The sequence below is a fragment of the Coregonus clupeaformis genome, chromosome 17, assembly GCF_020615455.1.
Source record: "Coregonus clupeaformis isolate EN_2021a chromosome 17, ASM2061545v1, whole genome shotgun sequence".
NCBI classification, from domain to species: domain Eukaryota; kingdom Metazoa; phylum Chordata; class Actinopteri; order Salmoniformes; family Salmonidae; genus Coregonus; species Coregonus clupeaformis.
Genome location: NC_059208.1, coordinates 9,114,304 through 9,137,693, shown reverse-complemented (window position 1 = coordinate 9,137,693; position 23,390 = coordinate 9,114,304). Strand labels below are relative to the sequence as shown.

Genomic DNA, 23,390 nt, shown 5'->3' with positions numbered 1-23,390 from the left:
GTTCATAAGACCTTCTCACGTATAGACTCCTTTATCCTAGACAATAGATTTCTGCCACTTATCACGGAGTGTGATTACCAAGCTATAGTCATTTCGGATCATTCTCCTCTTACTGTGAAACTACAGTGGCTTGCGAAAGTATTCACCCCCCTTGGCATTTTTCCTATTTTGTTGCCTTACAACCTGGAATTAAAATGAATTTTTTGGGGGTTTGTATCATTTGATTTACACAACATGCCTACCACTTTGAAGATGCAAAATATTTTTTATTGTGAAACAAACAAGAAATAAGACAAAAAAACTGAAAACTATTCACCCCCCCCCCCCCTCCCAAAGTCAATACTAGAGCCACCTTTTGCAGCAATTACAGCTGCAAGTCTCTTGGGGTATGTCTCTATAAGCTTGGCACATCTAGCCACTGGGATTTTTTCTTCAATGCAAAACTGCATCAGCTCCTTCAAGTTGGATGGGTTCCGCTAGTGTACAGCAATCTTTAAGTCATACAACAGATTCTCAATTGGATTGAGGTCTTGTCTTTGACTAGGCCATTCCAAGACATTTAAATGTTTCCCCTTAAACCACTCAAGTGTTGCTTTAGCAGTATGCTTAGGGTCATTGTCCTGCTGGAAGGTGAACCTCCGTCCCAGTCTCAAATCTCTGGAAGACTGAAACAGGTTTCCCTCAAGAATTTCCCTGTATTTAGTGCCATCCATCATTCCTTAAATTCTGACCCGTTTCCCAGTCCCTGCTCCTGAAAAACATCCCCACAGCATGATGCTGCCACCACCATGCTTCACCGTGGGGATGGTGTTCTCGGGGTGATGAGAGGTGTTGGGTTTGTGCCAGACATAGCGTCTTCCATGGGAATCAATGAAGGCTTATCTAAGGGGCCAAATTATTTAGTACAGCACAAGATTAAGGAAGTGCAATATTCAACGCCTAGGGGAATTTACAAATAAAATCTTGGATTTGGATATGGCATATTCACACTCTTCATCCGCAGATTTACTAAAACAACGTTTGACACTTCAGACAGAGTTTGATCTTCTTTCAACTCGACAAGCTGAAAATCGAATGAATAAATCTCGATACAAAAATTATGAACTCAGGGAAAAAGCTAGCACATCAGCTGCGTCAGAGAATTAGAAATCAAACCCTACCTGAGATAACTGTCGTGCTGGGTAACAACTGTATTGATCATTTAGAGGTCAATTCATGCTTTCATAACTTTTACTCACAATTATACACTTCGGAATCTGCTGGTAATGCTACTTTAACAGACACCTTCTTTGAGAACTTAGATATTCCTACAGTTGAACCTAAGATAGCTGTTGAATTAGAAGAACAGTTCTCTGTAGAAGAGATTGTGTGGCAATTAAATCTATGCAGTGTGGTAAATCCCCTGGACCCGACGGATTTCCAAGCAAATTCTTTAAAAAATTATCAGATCAACTCTCTCCTCTCTTGCTTTCCTTATTTGAGGAATCATTCTCCTCAAACTCTTTACCCTCAACAATGAGACAAGCATGTATTTAACTTATTCTGAAAAAGGATCAAAAAAACGATTGAGTGTGGTTAATATAGGCCAATTTCTTTACTGAATTGCGATGCAAAGATGATTCCCTGCCATTTTGAGTCAGTCCATCCCTCCATTATCTCTACAGATCAAACTGGTTTCATTAAAAAGTGTCATTATTTTTCAACATCAGACGTCTTTATAATATACTTTATAATCCCTCTTCATCTGACACTCCAGAGATATTGTTATCACTTGATGCTGAGAAGGCATTTGATCGGGTGGAGTGGGATTATCTATTTTATACTCTCAAACAATTTGGATTCAGTCCCAATTTTATGTCCTGGATCAATGTCCTTTACTCCTCCCCTATGGCTGCAGAGCGCACAAATAATAACCTTTCATCCTATTTCCAACTTCAACGTGGGACAAGACAGGGTTGTCCTCTATCCCCTCAGCTGTCTGCCATCGCAATTGAGCCTTTAGCCATAGCAATACGTAATAACGCCACTATCAAAGGAATTCGAAGAGGGGGCTTAGAGCATTAAGTTTCACTCTATGCGGATGACATGCTATTATATATTAGCAAGATTAGACCAGAAATACATCCCACTTGTGACCGATGTAAGCAGGCGCCTGCTAATTTATTACACATGTTTTGGACATGCCCGAAATTGACAGATTTCTGGATATCAATTTGTTTGACGTTTTCTAAGATACTGGAGAGACCTATAGAACCTTCTGCCTTTATTCCATTATCGGAGTGGCACCACAGGAGGCACCTCTAAACAGCTCTATGGGCAACATGCTGGCATTTACTACTCTTCTAGCTAGACGTTTTATACTATTTAAGTGGAAGGATCGGTTTCCTCCTACTTTTAACCATTGGATAAAGGAAGTTATGCAACATCTCAAGCTACAGAAAAAACACGACTCCGTTAGGGGATCTGCAATTACATTTTGTAATGTCTGGCAACATTTCCTGTCCTTTGTAGAAGACATGGACCCAGCTAATTTCACAACTCCATAAACCAACCCAAATTAGAATTTGTGTCATTATTTTGTACTATTTTTTTTACTTTTTCTTTTATAATATCTTTGTATTGTTTTTACTATTTGATTATATTACTCATTGTATATCATGCCTGCTTTAAGTCTGGTTTTGCGGTGGTGCTCTGTTAGAGCATGGGTGGGTTGGGGTGGGTTTAATTTGATAGGGGATCCGTGTGTGTTCTGTCCTCTACCTGTTCTGTATGTTATCTGTATAATCATAAAAAATGCCAAATTAAAAAACCTTTGGAAAAAAAAAAGACTTACATGACCTCCTCTCCTAGTCTCCTCATCTTCTTTCCTTCAGCTGCACTGATGTGAAAGAGCTGGAATAAAGAAAGCAAATACTCGGTAGACATCTACCATAGTGATTTCACCTATCCTGTTTTCAGACCAGTGTAGATGAAGGGAATGAGATGAGGAGATGAAGCCACAGTAGGCTATTGAGAGACACTCTCTGTCTTAATTTGCATAAGACAGGCAGGCATGCAAGGTGTCAGGGCATGTGAACACACTCACACACTCACACACACAAACGGCTGCCAGCCAACGCTTTGTCTTGCCCCATCATCAAGACTCACTCCACATTCTTTGTTTTCTTCCTCTATTTGGCCCTCTGGGTTTTTCAAGAAAATCTGGCATTCCAATGATTCTGTGTATCTACAAGCTAAAGACATGATTACATGTGGTATGCGCTGCCTCCACACACAGCCCAAAGCCATGACACAGATAAGTGTGTGTGAGTGTATGTGTGTGTGTGTGTGCTAAGTGTGTTTGGTGTGTGTGTACTGGTGCTCTCTGCAGCGCTAACCCAGGAGGCCCGTTTGTATTTGATTCCTCCACTCTTCTCTCTCTCTGTCTCTCTCTCTCGCTCTCGCTCTCTCTCACTCTCTGTATGAGGATTATGTAACCAAATGTCAGATTAGTAATCTCTGTCTCTTCTCTGCTCCTCTCTGTGGTGGGTCAGTGTTTAAGATGGAGCTGGACAACATCACAGTGTGTAGAACACAGCTTTGTCCTTCTTTGTTTCCTTGCTCCCTGCTGCGATGTTAAGTCAGGACCAAGTGTATTTACCTAATTTAAAATTTAATTTTAATTACATTTAAATTTAAACCTCTCACATTTATTATATAGCCCTGTATTCATAAAGCATCTCAGAGTAGGACTGATGATCTATGATTAGTGCCCCTGTCACATGTAACCTTATTCATTATAATCTTAAAGGCAAAACTGATCCTAGACCGTATCCCTATATCCTTCCCAGGCTAATGTGAACATTTTAGTTCTGGTAACTACATGAACATACTACAGCACTGCTTTACTCTGTGTTATGTATGCAATGACTATTACTAAACTGTATGTTGTATTCCACCATGTTAGGTGGCCCGGTCATCCCAGCCACTGGGTATGTCAGAAATGGCACCATATTCCCTATACAGTGGGGGAAAAAAGTATTTAGTCAGCCACTCAAAAAGATGAGAGAGGCCTGTAATTTTCATCATAGGTACACGTCAACTATGACAGACGAAATGAGAAAAAAGAATCCAGAAAATCACATTGTAGGATTTTTAATGAATTTATTTGCAAATGATGGTGGAAAATAAGTATTTGGTCAATAACAAAAGTTTCTCAATACTTTGTTATATACCCTTTGTTGGCAATGACACAGGTCAAACGTTTTCTGTAAGTCTTCACAAGGTTTTCACACACTGTTGCTGGTATTTTGGCCCATTCCTCCATGCAGATCTCCTCTAGAGCAGTGATGTTTTGGGGCTGTCGCTGGGCAACACGGACTTTCAACTCCCCTCCAAAGATTTTCTATGGGGTTGAGATCTGGAGACTGGCTAGGCCACTCCAGGACCTTGAAATGCTTCTTACGAAGCCACTCCTTCGTTGCTCGGGCGGTGTGTTTGGGATCATTGTCATGCTGAAAGACCCAGCCACATTTCATCTTCAATGCCCTTGCTGATGGAAGGAGGTTTTCACTCAAAATCTCACGATACATAGCCCCATTCATTCTTTCCTTTACACGGATCAGTCGTCCTGGTCCCTTTGCAGAAAAACAGCCCCAAAGCATGATGTTTCCACCCCCATGCTTCACAGTAGGTATGGTGTTCTTTGGATGCAACTCAGCATTCTTTGTCCTCCAAACACGACGAGTTTAGTTTTTACCAAAAAGTTATATTTTGGTTTCATCTGACCATATGACATTCTCCCAATCCTCTTCTGGATCATCCAAATGCACTCTAGCAAACTTCAGATGGGCCTGGACATGTACTGGCTTAAGCAGGGGGACACGTCTGGCACTGCAGGATTTGAGTCCCTGGCGGCGTAGTGTGTTACTGATGGTAGGCTTTGTTACTTTGGTCCCAGCTCTCTGCAGGTCATTCACTAGGTCCCCCCGTGTGGTTCTGGGATTTTTGCTCACCGTTCTTGTGATCATTTTGACCCCACGGGGTGAGATCTTGCGTGGAGCCCCAGATCGAGGGAGATTATCAGTGGTCTTGTATGTCTTCCATTTCCTAATAATTGCTCCCACAGTTGATTTCTTCAAACCAAGCTGCTTACCTATTGCAGATTCAGTCTTCCCAGCCTGGTGCAGGTCTACAATTTTGTTTCTGGTGTCCTTTGACAGCTCTTTGGTCTTGGCCATAGTGGAGTTTGGAGTGTGACTGTTTGAGGTTGTGGACAGGTGTCTTTTATACTGATAACAAGTTCAAACAGGTGCCATTAATACAGGTAACGAGTGGAGGACAGAGGAGCCTCTTAAAGAAGAAGTTACAGGTCTGTGAGAGCCAGAAATCTTGCTTGTTTGTAGGTGACCAAATACTTATTTTCCACCATAATTTGCAAATAAATTCATTAAAAATCCTACAATGTGATTTTCTGTATTTTTTTTCCTCAATTTGTCTGTCATAGTTGACGTGTACCTATGATGAAAATTACAGGCCTCTCTCAACTTTTTAAGTGGGAGAACTTGCACAATTGGTGGCTGACTAAATACTTTTTTTCCCCACTGTATACTATAGTAGGCCCTGGTCAAAAGTAGTGCACTCTAAAGAAAATAAATAGGGTGTTATTTGGGATGCAGAAACTGAAATATGAAATGTTACTGGTTTATCTTGGAGCTTGAGCATGAGTTGCGTCAGTTGTGTCTCAACCAGAGGGACCTTCTATCATTGAAAGAAAGAAAGGCCCATTGAGAAAGTCTATTGCTAAATAGACATCACCCTGATGTGTTTTCTCTTGTACTTGTATGAAAGCATCCATTGACTGAGACATGAAAGGCACTTATTTTTTTTAAATTTAATTTAATTTCACCTTTATTTAACCAGGTAAGCCAGTTGAGAACAAGTTCTCATTTACAACTGCGACCTGGCCAAGATAAAGCAAAGCAGTGCAATAAAAACAACAACACAGAGTTACATATGGGGTAAAACAAAACATAAAGTCAAAAATACCACAGAAAATCTATATACAGTGTGTGCAAATGTAGAAAGTTATGGAGGTAAGGCAATAAATAGGCCATAGTGCAAAATAATTACAATTTAGTATTAACACTGGAATGATAGATGTGCAGAAGATGATGTGCAAATAGAGATACTGGGGTGCAAATGAGCAAAATAAATAACAATATGGGGATGAGGTAGTTGGGTGGGCTAATTACAGATGGGCTGTGTACAGGTGCAGTGATCGGTAAGCTGCTCTGACAACTGATGCTTAAAGTTAGTGAGGGAGATAAGAGTCTCCAGCTTCAGAGATTTTTGCAGTTCGTTCCAGTCATTGGCAGCAGAGAACTGGAAGGAATGGCGGCCAAAGGAGGTGTTGGCTTTGGGGATGACCAGTGAGATATACCTGCTGGAGCGCATACTATGGGTGGGTGTTGCTATGGTGACCAATGAGCTAAGATAAGGCAGGGATTTGCCTAGCCGTGATTTATAGATGACCTGGAGCCAGTGGGTTTGACGACAAATATGTAGTGAGGGCCAGCCAACGAGAGCGTACAGGTCACAATGGTGGGTAGGATATGGGGCTTTGGTGACAAAAGGGATGGCACTGTGATAGACTACATCCAATTTGCTGAGTAGAGTGTTGGAGGCTATTTTGTAAATGACATCGCCGAAGTCAAGGATTGGTAGGATGGTCAGTTTTACGAGGGCATGTTTGGCAGCATGAGTGAAGGAGGCTTTGTGCGAAATAGGAAGCCGATTCTAAATTAAACTTTGGATTGGGGATGCTTAATGTGAGTCTGGAAGTAGAGTTTACGGTCTATCCAGACACCTAGGTATTTGTAGTTGTCCACATATTCTATGTCAGACCCGCCGAGAGTAGTGATTCTAGTCGGGCGGGCGGGTGCAAGCAGCGTTCGATTGAAGAGCATGCATATAATTTTACTATCGTTTAACAGCAGTTGGAGGCTACGGAAGGAGTGCTGTATGGCATTGAAGCTCGTTTGGAGGTTTGTTAACACAGTGTCCAATGAAGGGCCAGATGTATACAAAATGGTGTCGTCTGCGTAGAGGTTGATCTGAGAGTCACCAGCAGCAAGAGCGACATCATTGATATACACAGAGAATAGAGTCGGCCCGAGAATTGAACCCTGTGGCACCCCCATAGAGACTGCCAGAGGTCCAGACAACAAGCCCTCTGATTTGACACATTGAACACTATCTGAGGAGTAGTTGGTGAACCAGGCGAGGCAGTCATTTGAGAAACCAAGGCTATTTAGTCTGCCAATAAGAATGCAGTGATTGACAGAGTCGAAAGCCTTGGCCAGGTCCATGAAGACGGCTGCACAGTACTGTCTTTTATCGATCGCGGTTATAATATCGTTTAGGACTTTGAGCGTGGCTGAGGTGCACCCATGACCAGCTCGGAAACCAGATTGCATAGCAGAGAAGGTACGGTGGGATTCAAAATGGTTGGTGATCTGTTTCTTAACTTGGCTTTCAAATACTTTCGAAAGGCATTGCAGGATGGATATAGGTCTGTAACAGTTATCAAGTATTTTAACCATCACATCACAGATGATTGAAAGACTTGACTCGGTCATTGATTTAACAGGCAGCTTCTTTCAAACCAAACAAAAACAGTGGCTTGCGAAAGTATTCAACCCCCTTGGCATTTTTACAATTTTGTTGCCTTACAACCTGGAATTAAAATGGATTTTTTGGGGGTTTGTATCATTTGATTTGTACAAGATGCCAACTACTTTGAAGATGCAAAATATATTTTTTGTAAAACAAACAACAAATAAGACAAAAAAACAGAAAATGTGAGCGTGCATAACTATTCCCCCCCACCAAAGTCAATACTTTGTAGAGCCACCTTTTGCAGCAATTACAGCTGCAAGTATCTTGGGGGTATGTCTCCATAAGCTTGGCACATCTAGCCACTGGGATATTTGCCCATTCTTCAAGGCAAAACTGCTCCAGCTCCTTCAAGTTGGATGGGTTCTGCTAGTGTACAGCAATCTTTAAGTCATACCACAGATTCTCAATTGGATTGAGGTCTGGGCTTTGACTAGGCCATTCCAAGACATTTAAATGTTTCCCCTTAAACCACTCAAGTGTTGCTTTAGCAGTATGCTTAGGGTCATTGTCCTGCTGGAAGGTGAACCTCCGTCCCAGTCTCAAATCTCTGGAAGACTGAAACAGGTTTCCCTCAAGAATTTCCCTGTATTTAACGCCATCCATCATTCCTTCAATTCTGAACAGTTTCCCAGTCCCTGCCGATGAAAAACATCCCCACAGCATGATGCTGCCACCACCATGCTTCACTGTGGGGATGGTGTTCAATTTTAGTCTCATCTGACCAGTGTACCTTCTTCCATATGTTTGGGGAGTCTCCCACATGCCTTTTGGTGAACTCCAAACGTGTTTGCTTATTTTTTTATTCAAGCAATGTTTTTTTTCTGTCCACTCTTCCGTAAAGCCCAGCTCTGTGGAGTGTACGGCTTAAAGTGGTCCTATGGACAGATACTCCAATCTCCGCTGTAGAGCTTTGCAGCTCCTTCAGGGTTATCTTTGGTCTCTTTGTTGCCTCTCTGATTAATGCCCTCCTTGCTTGGACCGTGAGTTTTGGTGGGAGGCCCTCTCTTGGCAGGTTTGTTGTGGTGCCATATTCTTTCCATTTTTTAATAATGGATTTAATGGTGCTCCGTGTGATATTCAAAGTTTATGATATTGTTTTATAACCCAACCCTGATCTGTACTTCTCCACAAAATTGTCCCTGACCTGTTTGGAGAGCTCCTTGGTCTTCATGGTGCCGCTTGCTCAGTGGTGCCCCTTGCTTAGTGGTGTTGCAGACTCTGGGGCCTTTCAGAACAGGTGTATATATACTGAGATCATGTGACAGATCATGTGACACTTAGATTGCACACAGGTGGACTTTATTTAACTAATTATGTGACTTCTGAAGGTAATTGGTTGCACCAGATCTTATTTAGGGGCTTCATAGCAAAGGGGGTGAATACATATGCAAGCACCACTTTTCTGTTATTAATTTTTTCGCATTTATTGAAAAAAAATATTTTTTTGCAAGGCACTGGAGGCAGCTCATTTGAGAGACATGTATTGAAATAGAGCGAGCAAGGGATGATACAAAACCACATGGCTTGGACAGATAGGTGACAGGGGAGAGGGAGGAGAGTGGGGGTAACGGGGTAGAGAGCGTGCTCTCTCTCGCTCTCTCTCGCTCCAGCTGATTCAGGCCTGCGGTGTGTGTTCAGAGCCATTAGTATCACTGTGGACTCTATGTGCCCAAATGATACTTAGACATTCACCACAGCACTCAACCAAGTGATTTCCCTTAAAAAAGGCCATCTGTGGACCGTGTGTGTGTGTGTGTGTGTGTGTGTGCAGACAACTCTCTCTCTCACACACACACACACCCACAGCTCCCTCTCAGAGCCCTATATCTATCTATCTAACCCAGACTGATCTCTAATTTATCGCTGCTACTTTGAATGTTCATCAGCCTGCTGTGTCAGCCACTCACACACTTACACATACGCACACACAACAGACAACTTTCTATAAGCCCCGCTACAGCCAACAGGCACCCCCCAGCTACCTTTGATAAGGCTACAATTATTGACCTGATGCCAAGTTGCATGTAGATAGATAAAACGTTATCCTTAAAACTACACTACCAGTCAAAAGTTTGGACACACCTACTTATTCAAGGGTTTTTCTTAATTTTTTACTATTTCTTATATTGTAGAATAATAGTGAAGACATCAAAACTATGAAATAACACATACGGAATTATGTAGTAACCAAAAAAGAGTTAAACAAAACACACAAACACACACTATGGTAAATCCATGCACAGGAAAGTTGGAGGCTGTAATCTTGGACAGTTCACTTCCTGATATCTCAAGTTTCACTTCCTGATATCTCAATTATAGTCTCTCGCACGCTAGACACACACACCCACCAACAACTCTATACACAAACGCACGCACGCAAACACACACACACACACACACACACACACACACACACACACACACACTGACATGGACATACAGTGCATTTGGAAAGTATTCAGACACCTTGACTTTTTCCACATTTTGTTTACGTTACAGCCTTATTCTAAAATTGATTTTTTGTTTTAATCCTCATTCATCTACAATATCCCATAATGACAAAGCAAAAACTTTTTTTTTGAAAATTTTGCAAATGTATTAAAAATAAAAAACGGAAATATCACATTTACATAGATATTCAGACCCTTTACTCAGTACTTGGTCTCTCCAGAGATTCAAGTCCGGGCTCTGGCTGGGCCACTCAAGGACATTCAGAGACTTGTCGCAAAGCCACTCCTGCGTTGTCTTGGCTATGTGTTTAGGGTCGTTGTCCTGCTGAAAGGTGAACCTTCGCTCCCAGTCTGAGGTCCTGAGCGCTCTGAAACAGGTTTTCATCAATTATCTCTCTGTACTTGCTCCGTTCATCTTTCCCTCGATTCTGACTAGTCTCCCAGTCCCTGCCGCTGAAAAACATCCCCACAGCATGATGCTGCCACCATCATGCTTCACCGTAGGGATTGTGCCAGGTTTCCTCTAGATGTGACGCTTGGCATTCAGGCCACAGAGTTCAATCTTGGTTTCATCAAACCAGAGAATTTTGTTTCTCATAGTCTAGGAGTCCTCTATGTGCCTTTTGGCAAACTCCAAGCGGGCTGTCATGTGCCTTTTACTGATGAGTGGCTTCCATCTGGCCACTCTACCATAAAGGCCTGATTGGTGGAGTGCTGCAGAGATGGTTGTCCTTCTGGAAGGTTCTCCCATCTCCACAGAGGAACTCTAGAGCTCTGTCAGCGTGACCATCAGGTTCTTGGTCACCTCCCTGACCAAGGCCCTTCTCCCCCGATTGCTCAGTTTGGCCGGGCGGCCAGCTCTAGGAAGAGTGTTGGTGGTTCCAAACTTCTTTCATTTAAGAATGATGGAGGCCACTGTGTTCTTGGGGACCTTCATTGCTGCAGACATTTTTTGGTACCCTTCCCCAGATCTGTGCCTCGACACAATCCTGTCTCGGAGCTCTACAGACAATTCCTTCGACCTCATGGCTTGGTTTTTGCTCTGACATGCACTGTGCACTGTGGGACCTTATATAGACAGGTGTGTGCCTTTCCAAATCATGTCCAATCAATTGAATTTACCACATGTGGACTCCGATCAAGTTGTAGAAACATCTGAAGGATGATCAATGGAAACAGGATGCACCTGAGCTCAATTTCGAGTCTCATAGCAAAGGGTCTGAATACTTATGTAAATAACGTATTTCTGTCATTATGGTGTATTGTGTGTAGATTGATGAGGGAAAATAATTATGGAAAAAGGGAAGGGGTCTGAATACTTTCCGAATGCACTGTACATTGACACTGACACATACACATTGACACACACACACACACCAGCCAGGTCATTCAAGAGCCACTGCGAATTTCGACATCCGTCCAGGTAAGCAGGACGTTGGGAGATGACTTCAAAACGGACCACTAGGGGCAACAGTGAGCGCTATTACCATGAAGTAGGCTTGCGGTTTGCTAGGACGTTGTGGACAGGGATGGCGGATAGGCATATGCTGTGAGCTCCGGCTCTGAGGGTCGCATGTTCAATCCCAGTGCTAAGCACTCTGTCTTTTTTGGAGGGAGGGAGGGAGGGAGGGAGAGAGAGGCTGGGCTAGACAGATGTTTCAAATATAATAAGTCAATAGAGCACCAGTATGTTATATAGTTGACCTGAACCACCTGTCTAAGAATGTGTGTGTGTCTTTCTGTGTTGTAATTGCAGCTCTCTGATTCCTAGATGTGGCTTTATATTATAAAAGGACAATTCTTCCTGGAATGTGGGCACTCCACTTCCTGACTGTGCTGCTCTAACACTCCCCCAACATATGGACACACACACACAGCACATTTACATCTAGTCTACTTTCATACCATACTATACAACAGGCCATGATCTTATCGTTATCTGCTCTAGCCAAGTCTTCTCTCATGCACCGTATGTACACAGTATGGGACCATAGGCTACATCTTCACATATAGTATGTCACAGTCTCTCTTTCTTTCTCTGTTTTGTGTTCTCTCTGTTAAGGCTTTAAAGCTGTGTGTGTTTGTGCTTGTGTGAATGTGAGTGTGTGTGTGTATATATGAGTGTGTGTGTGGTTCCAGAGGTTTGCTGTTCCATCTATGTCCACTAGGTGTGGGCAGCAGAGTCCTGTGTAGGGGACACTTGGCATAGGGGACCTGTTCCTTCAGCAAATCTAACAAAACCCTTTGTATGTTTCTTCCAGGCTCCAATGGTGTAAGCCGACGCATCACCGTGGGGGATTCTGACACGCAGCACACAGGTGAGAATAGCTGCCATCAGAGTCACTGGTGTGTGCCCGAACAGCTGAAAAACCACTCACTGAAGTCCAAAACAAACAAAAACGTCACACATCTATACATGGTTCTAGGTACCTTTTTGGATTGTCAACAATGTCATATTGACCTCATAGAAACTGACTGGGAATACAGAAAGCTAGAGAGGTGTGAGTTCTCTATGAGTTGTCCATGTAACCTCCATCTCTATCTCCCTCCAGCCCAGTATCAGAAGGCAGTGGAGGGTATGAGAATGGTGTCTAGGCCCTGAAGGCCAGCAGCATGTCAGGTAACACTTTTAAAATACATTGAAGTATTCAAATGCCTCTTTCATCTCTATAGGAACAGTCTTTTTGGGGGGCGCATGTCACAGCACAGAACAGAATGCTGCACTCGCCTGGGTAAAAATCTCCAGCCGATTTTTTTGTTTACCTCATTAAATTGAAATAAATAAGTAATGTCCTCATCAGGGCTTTTGACCCAGGCGAGTGTGGCCAGCTGTGTTGTGCTGTGACCTCACAAAAAGAGACTGCATCTGTATCTGTTTCTAAATACTTTCTGCTTCTCGTTTCTAGAGCAAGGAGACAAATGCACCACCCCCCGCTGGAAACATGAGGCCATGCAAAATGGTACAGTTCTATTCCTCCCTCTCAACTATTCTATCTATCTATCTAAATGGTACAGTTCTATTGCTCCTCCTCATTCTTCTTTATTCTATGCTGTCTGTCTGGGTTGTGGGGTTACACTAAAGGCATCAGGTACCCTCCACATTATGCATTTGTTTGTGATGGGGCTAAAGGCATCAGCATGCTTCAGTTCGGGTGGCGGCTAGCCGAAGTTGGCTTGGTGAACCAAACGAGTGTGCTTGCATGCTCCCTTAAAACACCTTCGCTTGCAAAACAAGAGAAAAGCAGCACTAGTACTGTTTGTCCATTTTGAGACGCCGTATCTTAGAATTAATCTAAGATAGCTCAAGAAATCTGTAATTAATTTCCACGTTTTTGCCGAGATCTTAGTCGTGCAATTCTACATCTAACTAAGATGTTTGGTTCAGTATTTATCAATGAAACAATGCATGAAAACGAGTCGTCAAAGACATCCCTACAGTTGACCAATCACGGACGAAGTGGTGTCGAAATAATGTGTGCCCGAACAGCTGAAAAACCACTCACTGAAGTCCAAAACAAACAAAAACGTCACAAACTCTTCCAAACTGCTTTGGCTGGGAAGCATGCGGACGCCTTTGGGGGGGAGTCTTACATGGGGGGTAGTCGAGCAACAGAGTGAAGAAACAGTGCACTCAGAATATCGTTTGTCTTTGGAGAATTACTTTTACTGTTGAAAGGTATCTGACCCTATTGAACTATTGAACTCGATATTATCTAATAGTCCGACGAATGCATATTTCATACAATTGAGGTAGAAGGAACAGGCAGAACTTAAGTGACATTCTAAACCTCTGTGTAGCAGATCACATATGAATTAGAGATCCAATCATTAAATAATTTCCCCATGTCAGATGCACCTTGATCTTCCCTTTCATTCTCAGAAAGCTGTGTGTGTGTGTGTGTGTGTGTGTGTGTGTGTGTGTGTGTGTGTGTGTGTGTGTGTGTGTGTGTGTGTGTGTGTGTGTGTGTGTGTGTGTCTGTCTGTCTGTCCTCTGGCCGAACTGACAGAGATCTGAACTAAATAGTCATCTCTGAGAGAGATAGCGTCATGACATGCCAGCTGGGTACTCTTTGTGCCTTGTGTTTTATTCACATGTAAATGTCCAGGCTGAATATGGAAACAGACAGGGTTTGGTTGGGTCCTCTCTGTCACTGTTTAAAGAGGAGAAGCTCCTCCGCACCCTGCGCTTGCAAAGTATCGCATATGCATTTTTTATGCCAACGTTTCAGCCTTACAGCCTTCGTCAGAGCCATACATGTGCTATACAGGTTACGTGTGTTAGTGTTACCTGGCAGAGGATCAGTGTGATTGAGGAGGTCAAAGACATTCACGTGTCACTCACTTTGCCACGGGTAACATAGAGGGTACTTCTGTATTGTTGCATTGTTGCCAAGTAAAGTAGTCTAATTGTGTAGTTCTCTCTTCTACACAATGTATTTTACACTCTTAGAGAAAAGGGTTCCAAAAGGGTTATTTGCGGAGGGATAGGGTTCTACCAAGAACTGTTTTGATCAGAAGAACCCTTTTTGGAAGACAAGGGTTCTTTGTAAGGCAAAGGATTCTACCTAGAACCTTTAACATCTTAAGAACCGTTTTTGGAAGAAAGGGTTCTTTGATGATTCTTTGGCAGGCAAGAAGGATTATTTGGAAGGCAAGAAGGGTTCTACATAGAACCATATATAATATTTCCCAGCATGCTCTATTGCAGGGAGATTTTCAGAATTGTTTGTTTTACTGTAATATCTGTGTTTTTGCATGTACATTGCTTGGTTGATTCATTTTATGCTACACAAAGATAAATAACATACAGTTCTCGAAACTAATCCAATCTGTTAGTAATTGCATTTATTGTACCCGTTACTGAGATGGTTGTTCCAGTTTAAATTACTGAGGTATTCTCAGTATTCAATCCTCCCTACCCTGGCAGTCATTCTGAATGCAGGTTGCAGGTGATTAACAATTCTACTTGTTGGATATCCTAACTCTGGCTGGATTCCAACAGGAATTACACATCACTTTGCAAGCCATCATAATGTAGCTCACTGACTTTCAAAGTGGCACCGTCATAGGATGCCACCTTTCCAACAACTCAGTTCGTCACATTTCTGCCCTGCTAGAGCTGCCCCGGTCAACTGTAAGTGCTGTTATTGTGTAGTGGAAACGTCTAGGAGCAACAACGGCTCAGCTGCGAAGTGGTAGGCCATACATGCTCACAGTACGGGACCGCTGAAGTGCGTACAAATCGTCTGTCCTCGGTTGCAACACTCACTACCGACTTCCAAACTGCCTCTTGAAGCAACGTCAACACAATAACTGTTCGTCTGAAGCTTCATGAAATGGGTTTCCTTGGCCGAGCAGCCGCACACAAGCCTAAGATCACCATGCGCAATGCCAAGCGTCGGCTGGAATGGTGTAAAGCTCGCCGCCATTGGACTCTGGAGCAGTGGAAACGCGTTCTCTGGAGTGATGAATCACGCTTCACCATCTGGCAGTCTGACGTACAAATCTGGGTTTGGCGGATGCCAGGAGAACGCTACCTGCCCGAATGCATAGTGCCAAGTGTAAAGTTTGGTGGAGGAGGAATAATGGTCTGGGGCTGTTTTTCATGGTTCGGGCTAGGCCCCTTAGTTCCAGTGAAGGGAAATCTTAACGCTACAGCGTACAATGACATTCTAGATGATTCTGTGCTTCCAACTTTGTGGCAACAGTTTGGGGAAGGCCCTTTCCTGTTTCAGAATGACAATGCCCCCGTGCACAAAGCGAGGTCCATACAGAAATGGTTTGTCGAGATCGGTGTGGAAGAACTTGACAGGCCTGCACAGAGCCATGACCTCAACCCCATCGAACACCTTTGGGATGAATTGGAACGCCGACTGCGAGCCAGGCCTAATCGTCCAACATCAGTGCCAGACCTCACTAATGCTCTTGTGGCTGAATGGAAGCAAGTCCCTGCAGCAATGTTCCAACATCTAGTGGAAAGCCTTCCCAGAAGAGTGGAGGCTGTTATAGCAGCAAAGGGGGGACCAACTCCATATTAATGGCCACGATTTTGGAATGAGATGTTCGACTAGCAGGTGTCCACATACTTTTGGCAATTTAGTGTATGTAATGTATTGTCATAAATAATTAAATTTTAAAGGCTAATAAGGCTGGTGGAACCGTTCATGGAGGGTTCTAGGAAGAACCCTCCAAAGTTCTCTGTAGAACCCTTCACAGACGGTTCTAGGAAGAACCTTTAGATGATAAAATGGTTCTAGGCAGAACCCTTCATAGAGGGTTCTAGTTAGAACCCTCTACAAAGAGTTCTACCCAGCACCAAAAAGGGTTCCCCTATGGGTACAAGCCAAAGAACTGTGTATGGTTCTACTTAGCACCTTTTTTTCTTAGAGTGAGGCTGATAGTGTGCTTAGTTTGGGTTCTATTTGACACACACTGCCCTCCTTTAGTGCTCAATTTTTAGGTTCTGTTTTGAATAATTCAGTTCTCTGTCTCTCATCCAGATGGATACGGGACACAACATGTCCACTGTGGTTCTGTCTGTCTCTCTGTTCTGTTCTGCAGCTCTAACTGAAGCCTTCTAAATGTCTGTCTGTCCCTCCTTTTCTCTCTCCACCTCTCTCTCTCTCTCCTCTCTGTCGCCCTCTTTCTCTCCTCTGTCTTTCTCTCTCTTTCACACACACACTAGCCCTGGTTGTTTTTACGGCAAATGTCATGCCCGGCAGTAGTATCAGCCTCATTCACGCCACCAGTGCATCTAAGGACAGGGCAGTAGTTTGTGCGTGGATATGTGTGTGTGTGTGTGTGTGTGTGTGTGTGTGTGTGTGTGTGTGTGTGTGTGTGTGTGTGTGTGCGTGTCTCATACAGTCATGCCCTTCTCACTGTGCCAGGCTGGTCCTGAGCAGACAGCTACCACACACCAGCCTGTAGCCGTTTAAGTTTCATCATCTGCATGAAGTGTGTAATGGTGTTAGAGTTTCTGAGGTTTTGGTCAAATGATCTTCCCAATAGCATGCAAAACAGCACGTTGGGTGGGAGCCTATCCAGCACTGTGTCAAAGCTGGCTAGCTAGAGCTTCCTTCCCCTGATTGGTTATCACAAAGACACGTCACTGATCATTTCCATAAAGATTCTAATTTCTTTCTTAACTCTCCAACAGTCAAATCGCCCAATGTCTCTTCGTGTCTCCTTCTTCCATTGAAAATAACTGATTGACTTCTGGTAGTTTGAGTGCTCGAAGGAGTCAACAACGTGAATCTTTTGGTATTGATCTGGTGAGCTGTTGAAGGGAGATTTGTGTGTGTCTGTGTGTGTCCATTCAGGCAGCAGAGTGACTGTGATGTGTATGATCTGATGAGTCCAGCCACCGGTGGGCCATTTAGTAGCCCTCTGAGGAACGGCTCATTAGGAGGAATGTTTATTAGACATGACACCAAAGCGTTGTCGTGTGTGTGTGTGTGTGTGTGTGTGTGTGTGTGTGTGTGTGTGTGTGTTGCAGTGTCCATTCAGACAGTTGTAGGAATGTTTATTAGACATGACACCAAAGTGTTGGCATATTCTTCCTCTTTTGTCCTCTCATTAACAGTGACCTTACCGTTCTCCTCTGACACGTGTGGTCACATAATTAGTTACTTGTAATATATCTATAGTTATATTATATTACAGTATCAACCCTTCAAGGTTGTTCAAGGGCTTATCATTTCGACTTTTTTCCTAACAGCTTTGTCCTTATATGCCAGATATTTTTCCCCAGATAATTCTGTCAAGCCATCACTTAGTCATTCACTGCATCCCAAATGGCAGTGAAGGACCAGAGCCCAATGGAGATCTGGTCAAAAGTAGTGCATTGGGTGTCCTTTGGGGCACATAATTGAGTCATTGCTTCATACAGTACGTCTTGATAGGTGATTAACAGTAAGGAACAGGAGAAGGGGGATGGGGGGTGATGAAGAGACTGGATTCAGATTCATTTATCTCCAAAATTAAAGTTTTTCCCAGCTGGTCGTGATGACTCATGTTGTCTCATTCAACAGTGTTAGCTCATTCTGCTGTTGTTTTGTTGTCCATTTGGTGTACAGATGTCAGATTATCATTAGCACGTATTAACACACATTAACAGACAGTGTAAGGGACAGTTCACCCAAATTAGAAAATACCCTATTTGTGTCCTTACCCTGTAAGCAGTCTATGGACGAGAAAATACTTCAATCCAGGGTTTGGTTTTGGTTACCTGGCCACTGTCACCAACTGCTAACTTTAGCATTTTTTTTCCAAATAGCTTTACAAGACAATGAACCAGATAATAGCATATTTAAAATGTGTTAGTGACTTTATTGAGCTACACAATCAGTTTCCGACATGGGGGGATTTGGGCCTGACTAGTTAGCTGTATTGACTACTAGCATCTGCTTGTCATTAACTATGATACTCATGACCCCATGGCCTGAGATTCACCCAAACAACATAATTCCTGCTCTGAGAAGGCTTCCCCTGTGAGCACGTCGATAATGTGCAGACATTTCCAACTGAAAACGTAACTAGTAGTAGTAGATCTAGTAGTTGTAGGTATAACTCTGAACATGATCAGGCAGCACTGTGCACTGTTGTGGCACAAATTACTTTATAGAGAACCAACTTTTGAAAAAACTATGGAACTTCAAATTATCACACTAGCTAGCACTATTGATAGAAGTGTATAAATATGTGTTTAGTTTAGTACCAGAAAAGATAAAAGTGGCATTAGTGGTACAAAACAACAATCAGAAACCCCCAGTAAAATAATATTGTTATTGGATGTTAACACCCTTGACACCCTGTAAGCTAATATAGTGATAAACCTAATAGACTTTTGACACACTCGCTTTGGGGTGAACACTGGAGTGTTAATTGATAATCATTGGGCCTCTCCAATGGTTTGCCTTGGCTCACCCCAGTCTTGTGAGGGGAAGGTTGCCTAGGGGCCTGGTGTTAGCCTGGTGTCCTTCTCAGGTAACACGGTGTTGGACGGGGACATCTGGCTCAGGATAACATGTCAAACCAGGCCCTATCCTTGCAAGACTGAAGCCTGCCATCTGAAAAGTGTTCTTGACCAGCTTTGAACCCTCTGAGACCTCAAGTAATCGATCAGGGAGGGAATATATTAGGGAAAAGCTTGCTTCGGCTTCCAGTATCGACAGGTGCTGAGGAACGAGGTTGAAGACTCTCCCAGGAGTGTTGCTGCTGAGAGCCTGGATGGACTGGACTGGACAAACAAGGTTGGGCAGTGGGGAATTACCACCAAGAGGATATACTGTATATGTCCATACTCATAGATCCACTGACCTTTCTGTGAGTCCTCAGAAATAGCATAAGAGCCGAAATGCTTATTTTTTAACAACGGTCACCTCACCTCCGTGGACCAGTAAACGGTTCAAGTCTAGCATTACCACTGGCAATGCGTCGGGTCTGGAGGAGCAACCAGACTTGCTCCAAAAATGCTCCCATGCTCTGGGTGAGTTTTGAGTAGATATTAGCGTTTATGTTTAGAGTGAGATATAATTTTATTTATATTTGTTTTATTATTCTTTTATATTCAGGAGAGATTTTAATTTAGTGAAAGAGCGATCTTATGCTGTTTATGAATAAATAGTATATCTATGGTGTGTGCATGGCATCTAAGATTGAAATGATGCCTTTGCAATACCGTATTTGATTGTTGAATGACCGTGGATGTTTTGGTATTTGGAGTTTTAGTGGTAAGCAGCTCAAGCTCTTTGAAGCGTCTGTAGAGTAGATAATGTCATCAGAAGAGTGGATGCAAAAAACTCTGCTCTCTGAAACGTTTACTACTCAGTAACAGTTACTTAGTGCCAGTTTAAAATGTGTGTTTCATGGTGGTGCAACCCAGTAGACCAAAGGAACTAATTCACTAACCTAGTATTTGATCAGTCAATCAAGTAATTGTATCCTGAAGGATCTGTCTACTATTGAAACATTATGAGTCAACATAGTTTACACATTAAAAAACTTTCTTTATCAACATAATAACTTTGCATTAATGTTGTTAGTTGGTTGAATTTGTGAAAAGTAATTAATGTACACAGCTTTGGTCTAATTTTAACCCAGATTTCAACCACAAATCAATAATAGGGTTTCAACATTTTGGCAAACACAACAGAATACTTTTTTTGTATTTCTGTAAGAGTTATATCATTAATGATTATGTTATATACTTAGCAATATTGGTCCAGAAAGTATGCAATCCCAAAGGAAACAAGTTGATCAGTGTGAAGGGTGTTTATGGTCTATTTCAATTCAGTGTGAAACTATAATTCACTTCTATATTCTATGTTCTCTTAACTTTGTTGTATATAATGTATGTGGTCCTCTGTAGCTCAGCTGGTAGAGCTCAGCGCTTGTAACGCCAAGGTAGTGGGTTCGATCCCCGGGACCACCCATACACAAAAAATAAAAATAATAATGTATGCACGCATGACTGTAAGTCGCTTTGGATAAAAGCGTCTGCTAAATGGCATATTATTATTATTATTATTTAAACTATGTGTAAATTCCTCTGTCTGTTTCTGTCTGTATATGTTGTCTACTGCTAGCAGCACCATATCACCAAGTACAATTCTGTGTAAATGTACTCAGCGAATAAAGGTGATTCTGATAATATTTGGGTTGTATGACGCCCCTAGACTTCAGGTTAAAAACAAGGTCTAGCTCTAAACCGATCGACTCTTCAGATTAAACAATAGTAACACTAGATACAAATAACAATAAAAAAAGACAGATAGAAAAAAGAGGAAGGAAACAAAACAGAATAATACACTTATCTAGAACAGATTGCAGAGTATTGACAGGATTTACAGTGTCTGATAGACGCTTGACATTTTCTGTCTCGAGTCCTCTAAGAAACATGAATGAGATTAAGGGCCACGGAGGACTTCACCTCATCAAAAAGTTAAACTGGTATCAAGGGCCTCTTTAGGAGCAGATTTGCCTCAAAGGGCCTTACTTTTAGCAGCTGTTATGTGTTGATTGTGTTACAGTCTTAGCCACAGTTGTCTGAGCCCAACTCCGCTGGTGTGTCACTGGTCACAATAGGATGGCTGGTCACGTGGATACATATTTTTAGAGGGGTCTTTTTATGGATCCACTGTCTGCATCCCAAATGGAACCCTATTCCCTTTATAGTTCACTGTTTTTGACCAGGAGCCCATATGTACTCTGGTCAGAAGTAGTGCACTATAAAGGGAATAGGGTGCCATTTGGGACGCATCCACTGTGGTTAGGCCATTATAGTGCGCCTCCGTCTTTGTCTCGTAAACACACGTCTGTTCAGCATCTTCATTGATAAATTAATTAATTGTTCAGAATCGCCTTATATGCACCTTTATCTCTGGATTCATTAGTCTAGTAATGAAAATAGAGAAATGTTTATTTTGTTTGTAAATATGTGTGCATTTATGGCATGGTTAATCTACATTTATTTTAGCTTCAACATTTATGTTTTAAGAACGCATATATTTCAGTATTTATAAGTTGTAACCGACCGAAAAGTGGGCAAAATAATCAATGGTCAATTATGTAAAACAGAGTGAATACAACATTGCACCAAATTATACATTTACAATTATTTGTGGTTATTAAATTTGAATTAATTAGATGCAATAATGTATTCATCTTAATAAGTATGGCACATAGGTAGGTAAAATATTTGACTAGTTACCTTGCATCTGTTTAGTCTATAATGACTGTTTACTTTAGAGCTGTCAATAAGAGCATGGACATTGATTTGATCAATTATTAGAATATCTACTAAATATACACCTAATTAAATATTGAAATATTTAATTCCGATATCAGTGCCACTTCAAAATACAGGTAACTGCCAAAATACAATAAAGGAAACACCAACATAAAGTGTCTTAATAGCGTGTTGGGCCACCACGAGCCAGAACAGCTTCAATGCACCTTGGCATAGATTCTACAACGGTCTGGAACTCTATTGGAGGGATGCGACACCATTCTTCCATGAGAAATTCCATCATTTGGTGTTTTGTTGATGGTGGTGAAAAACGCTGTCTCAGGAACCACTCCAGAATCTCCCATAAGTGTTCAATTGGATTGAGATCTGGTGACTGAGACTGAGTCATGGCATATGGTTAACGTCGTTTTCATGCTCATCAAACCATTCAGTGAACACTTGTGTCTTGTGGATGGGGGCATTGTCATCCTATGGGGGCATAGCCATGGTAGCCAAAATAATGGCCTGCCCAGCATTTTGGGACGCTAATTGCTTAATTAACTCAGGAACCACACCTGTGTGGAAGCACCTGCTTTCCATGGATCCCTTTGTATCCCTCATTTACTCAACTGTTTCCATTATTTTGTCAGTTACCTGTACGTTGGTGTGTGATGCCACTGCAGTTAAGTATTCGTATATCAAACATAAATTCATTAATTGATTGGTTAATTGGGTGCGATAAAGACAAATATACAATCCTTGGTGGAAATAAACATTTACACACAAAACATCCGAAACGAAATAAATAAAACATGTAACGGCCATCTTTGTGAATTCGAAAAGTATGAGACAATATTTGATTAATATAATGGTAAATTATTTATTCATATAAATAAAGAACATTTTGGGGAAACTACTGTATGGCTAATTAAGAAATCAATTTCTTTCAGATTTAAAATTTTAGACAAGGTGACCAGCAGAATAAGAAAGATATCTGTGTAGTCCTACTGTATATGCTATTGGTATTATGTAGGGAAGGATGCTTGGTGGTTAGTAATGTGGAACAATACTTTAGGTATTTGGTGTTGTTTTTTTGACTGACTTGTTTGGACTGAATTTATATTAAATGTATTTCTTCACTCAATTTGAAATCCATAGAATATAGCTCATATTTTTCACTTGTAGACCTCTAGCAATTATTTGGCCACTATACCTAATGTTAACTAAAAACAATTTCAATTGTTAAACTGAATAATATCAAAATGATCAAATACTACTTGAAACTCTGATATAGGTATTTGGACATTGTTATTATTACTTCATTATTATTTTTGGAACTTTATTAAGTAACATGTAGTGTGTTTCCGTTCTCATAAAAAGTTTAGCCAATCATATCTTAGCAAGAAAATAACCTTAAGTGTGATAAAGCATATGTTTGTACTTAGTTAGTCCATCTACTTTGATTGTCCAATTAGAAAATATTGGTACCGCCTTCCCCTCTGCCATGAGGCTTATCCTGTGAACCATAATCAATACCATAATCAATATGGCTG

General features: G+C 41.8%; 1 protein-coding gene across 4 annotated transcripts in view; it reads left to right on the top strand.

Annotated features, from left to right (window-relative positions):
- Nucleotides 1–23,390, top strand: part of LOC121586557 (thyroid hormone receptor beta) — a 151,405-nt gene that overhangs the window by 112,419 nt on the left and 15,596 nt on the right. For all 4 annotated transcript variants that reach the window (XM_041903331.2, XM_041903330.2, XM_041903328.2 and 1 more), the window contains exons 3-5: nt 12,371–12,427; nt 12,662–12,729; nt 13,016–13,069. In XM_041903331.2, the coding sequence (XP_041759265.1) occupies nt 12,723–12,729; nt 13,016–13,069 (61 nt within the window). In that variant the 5' untranslated portion in view covers nt 12,371–12,427; nt 12,662–12,722. The remainder of the gene's footprint in view (nt 1–12,370; nt 12,428–12,661; nt 12,730–13,015; nt 13,070–23,390) is intronic.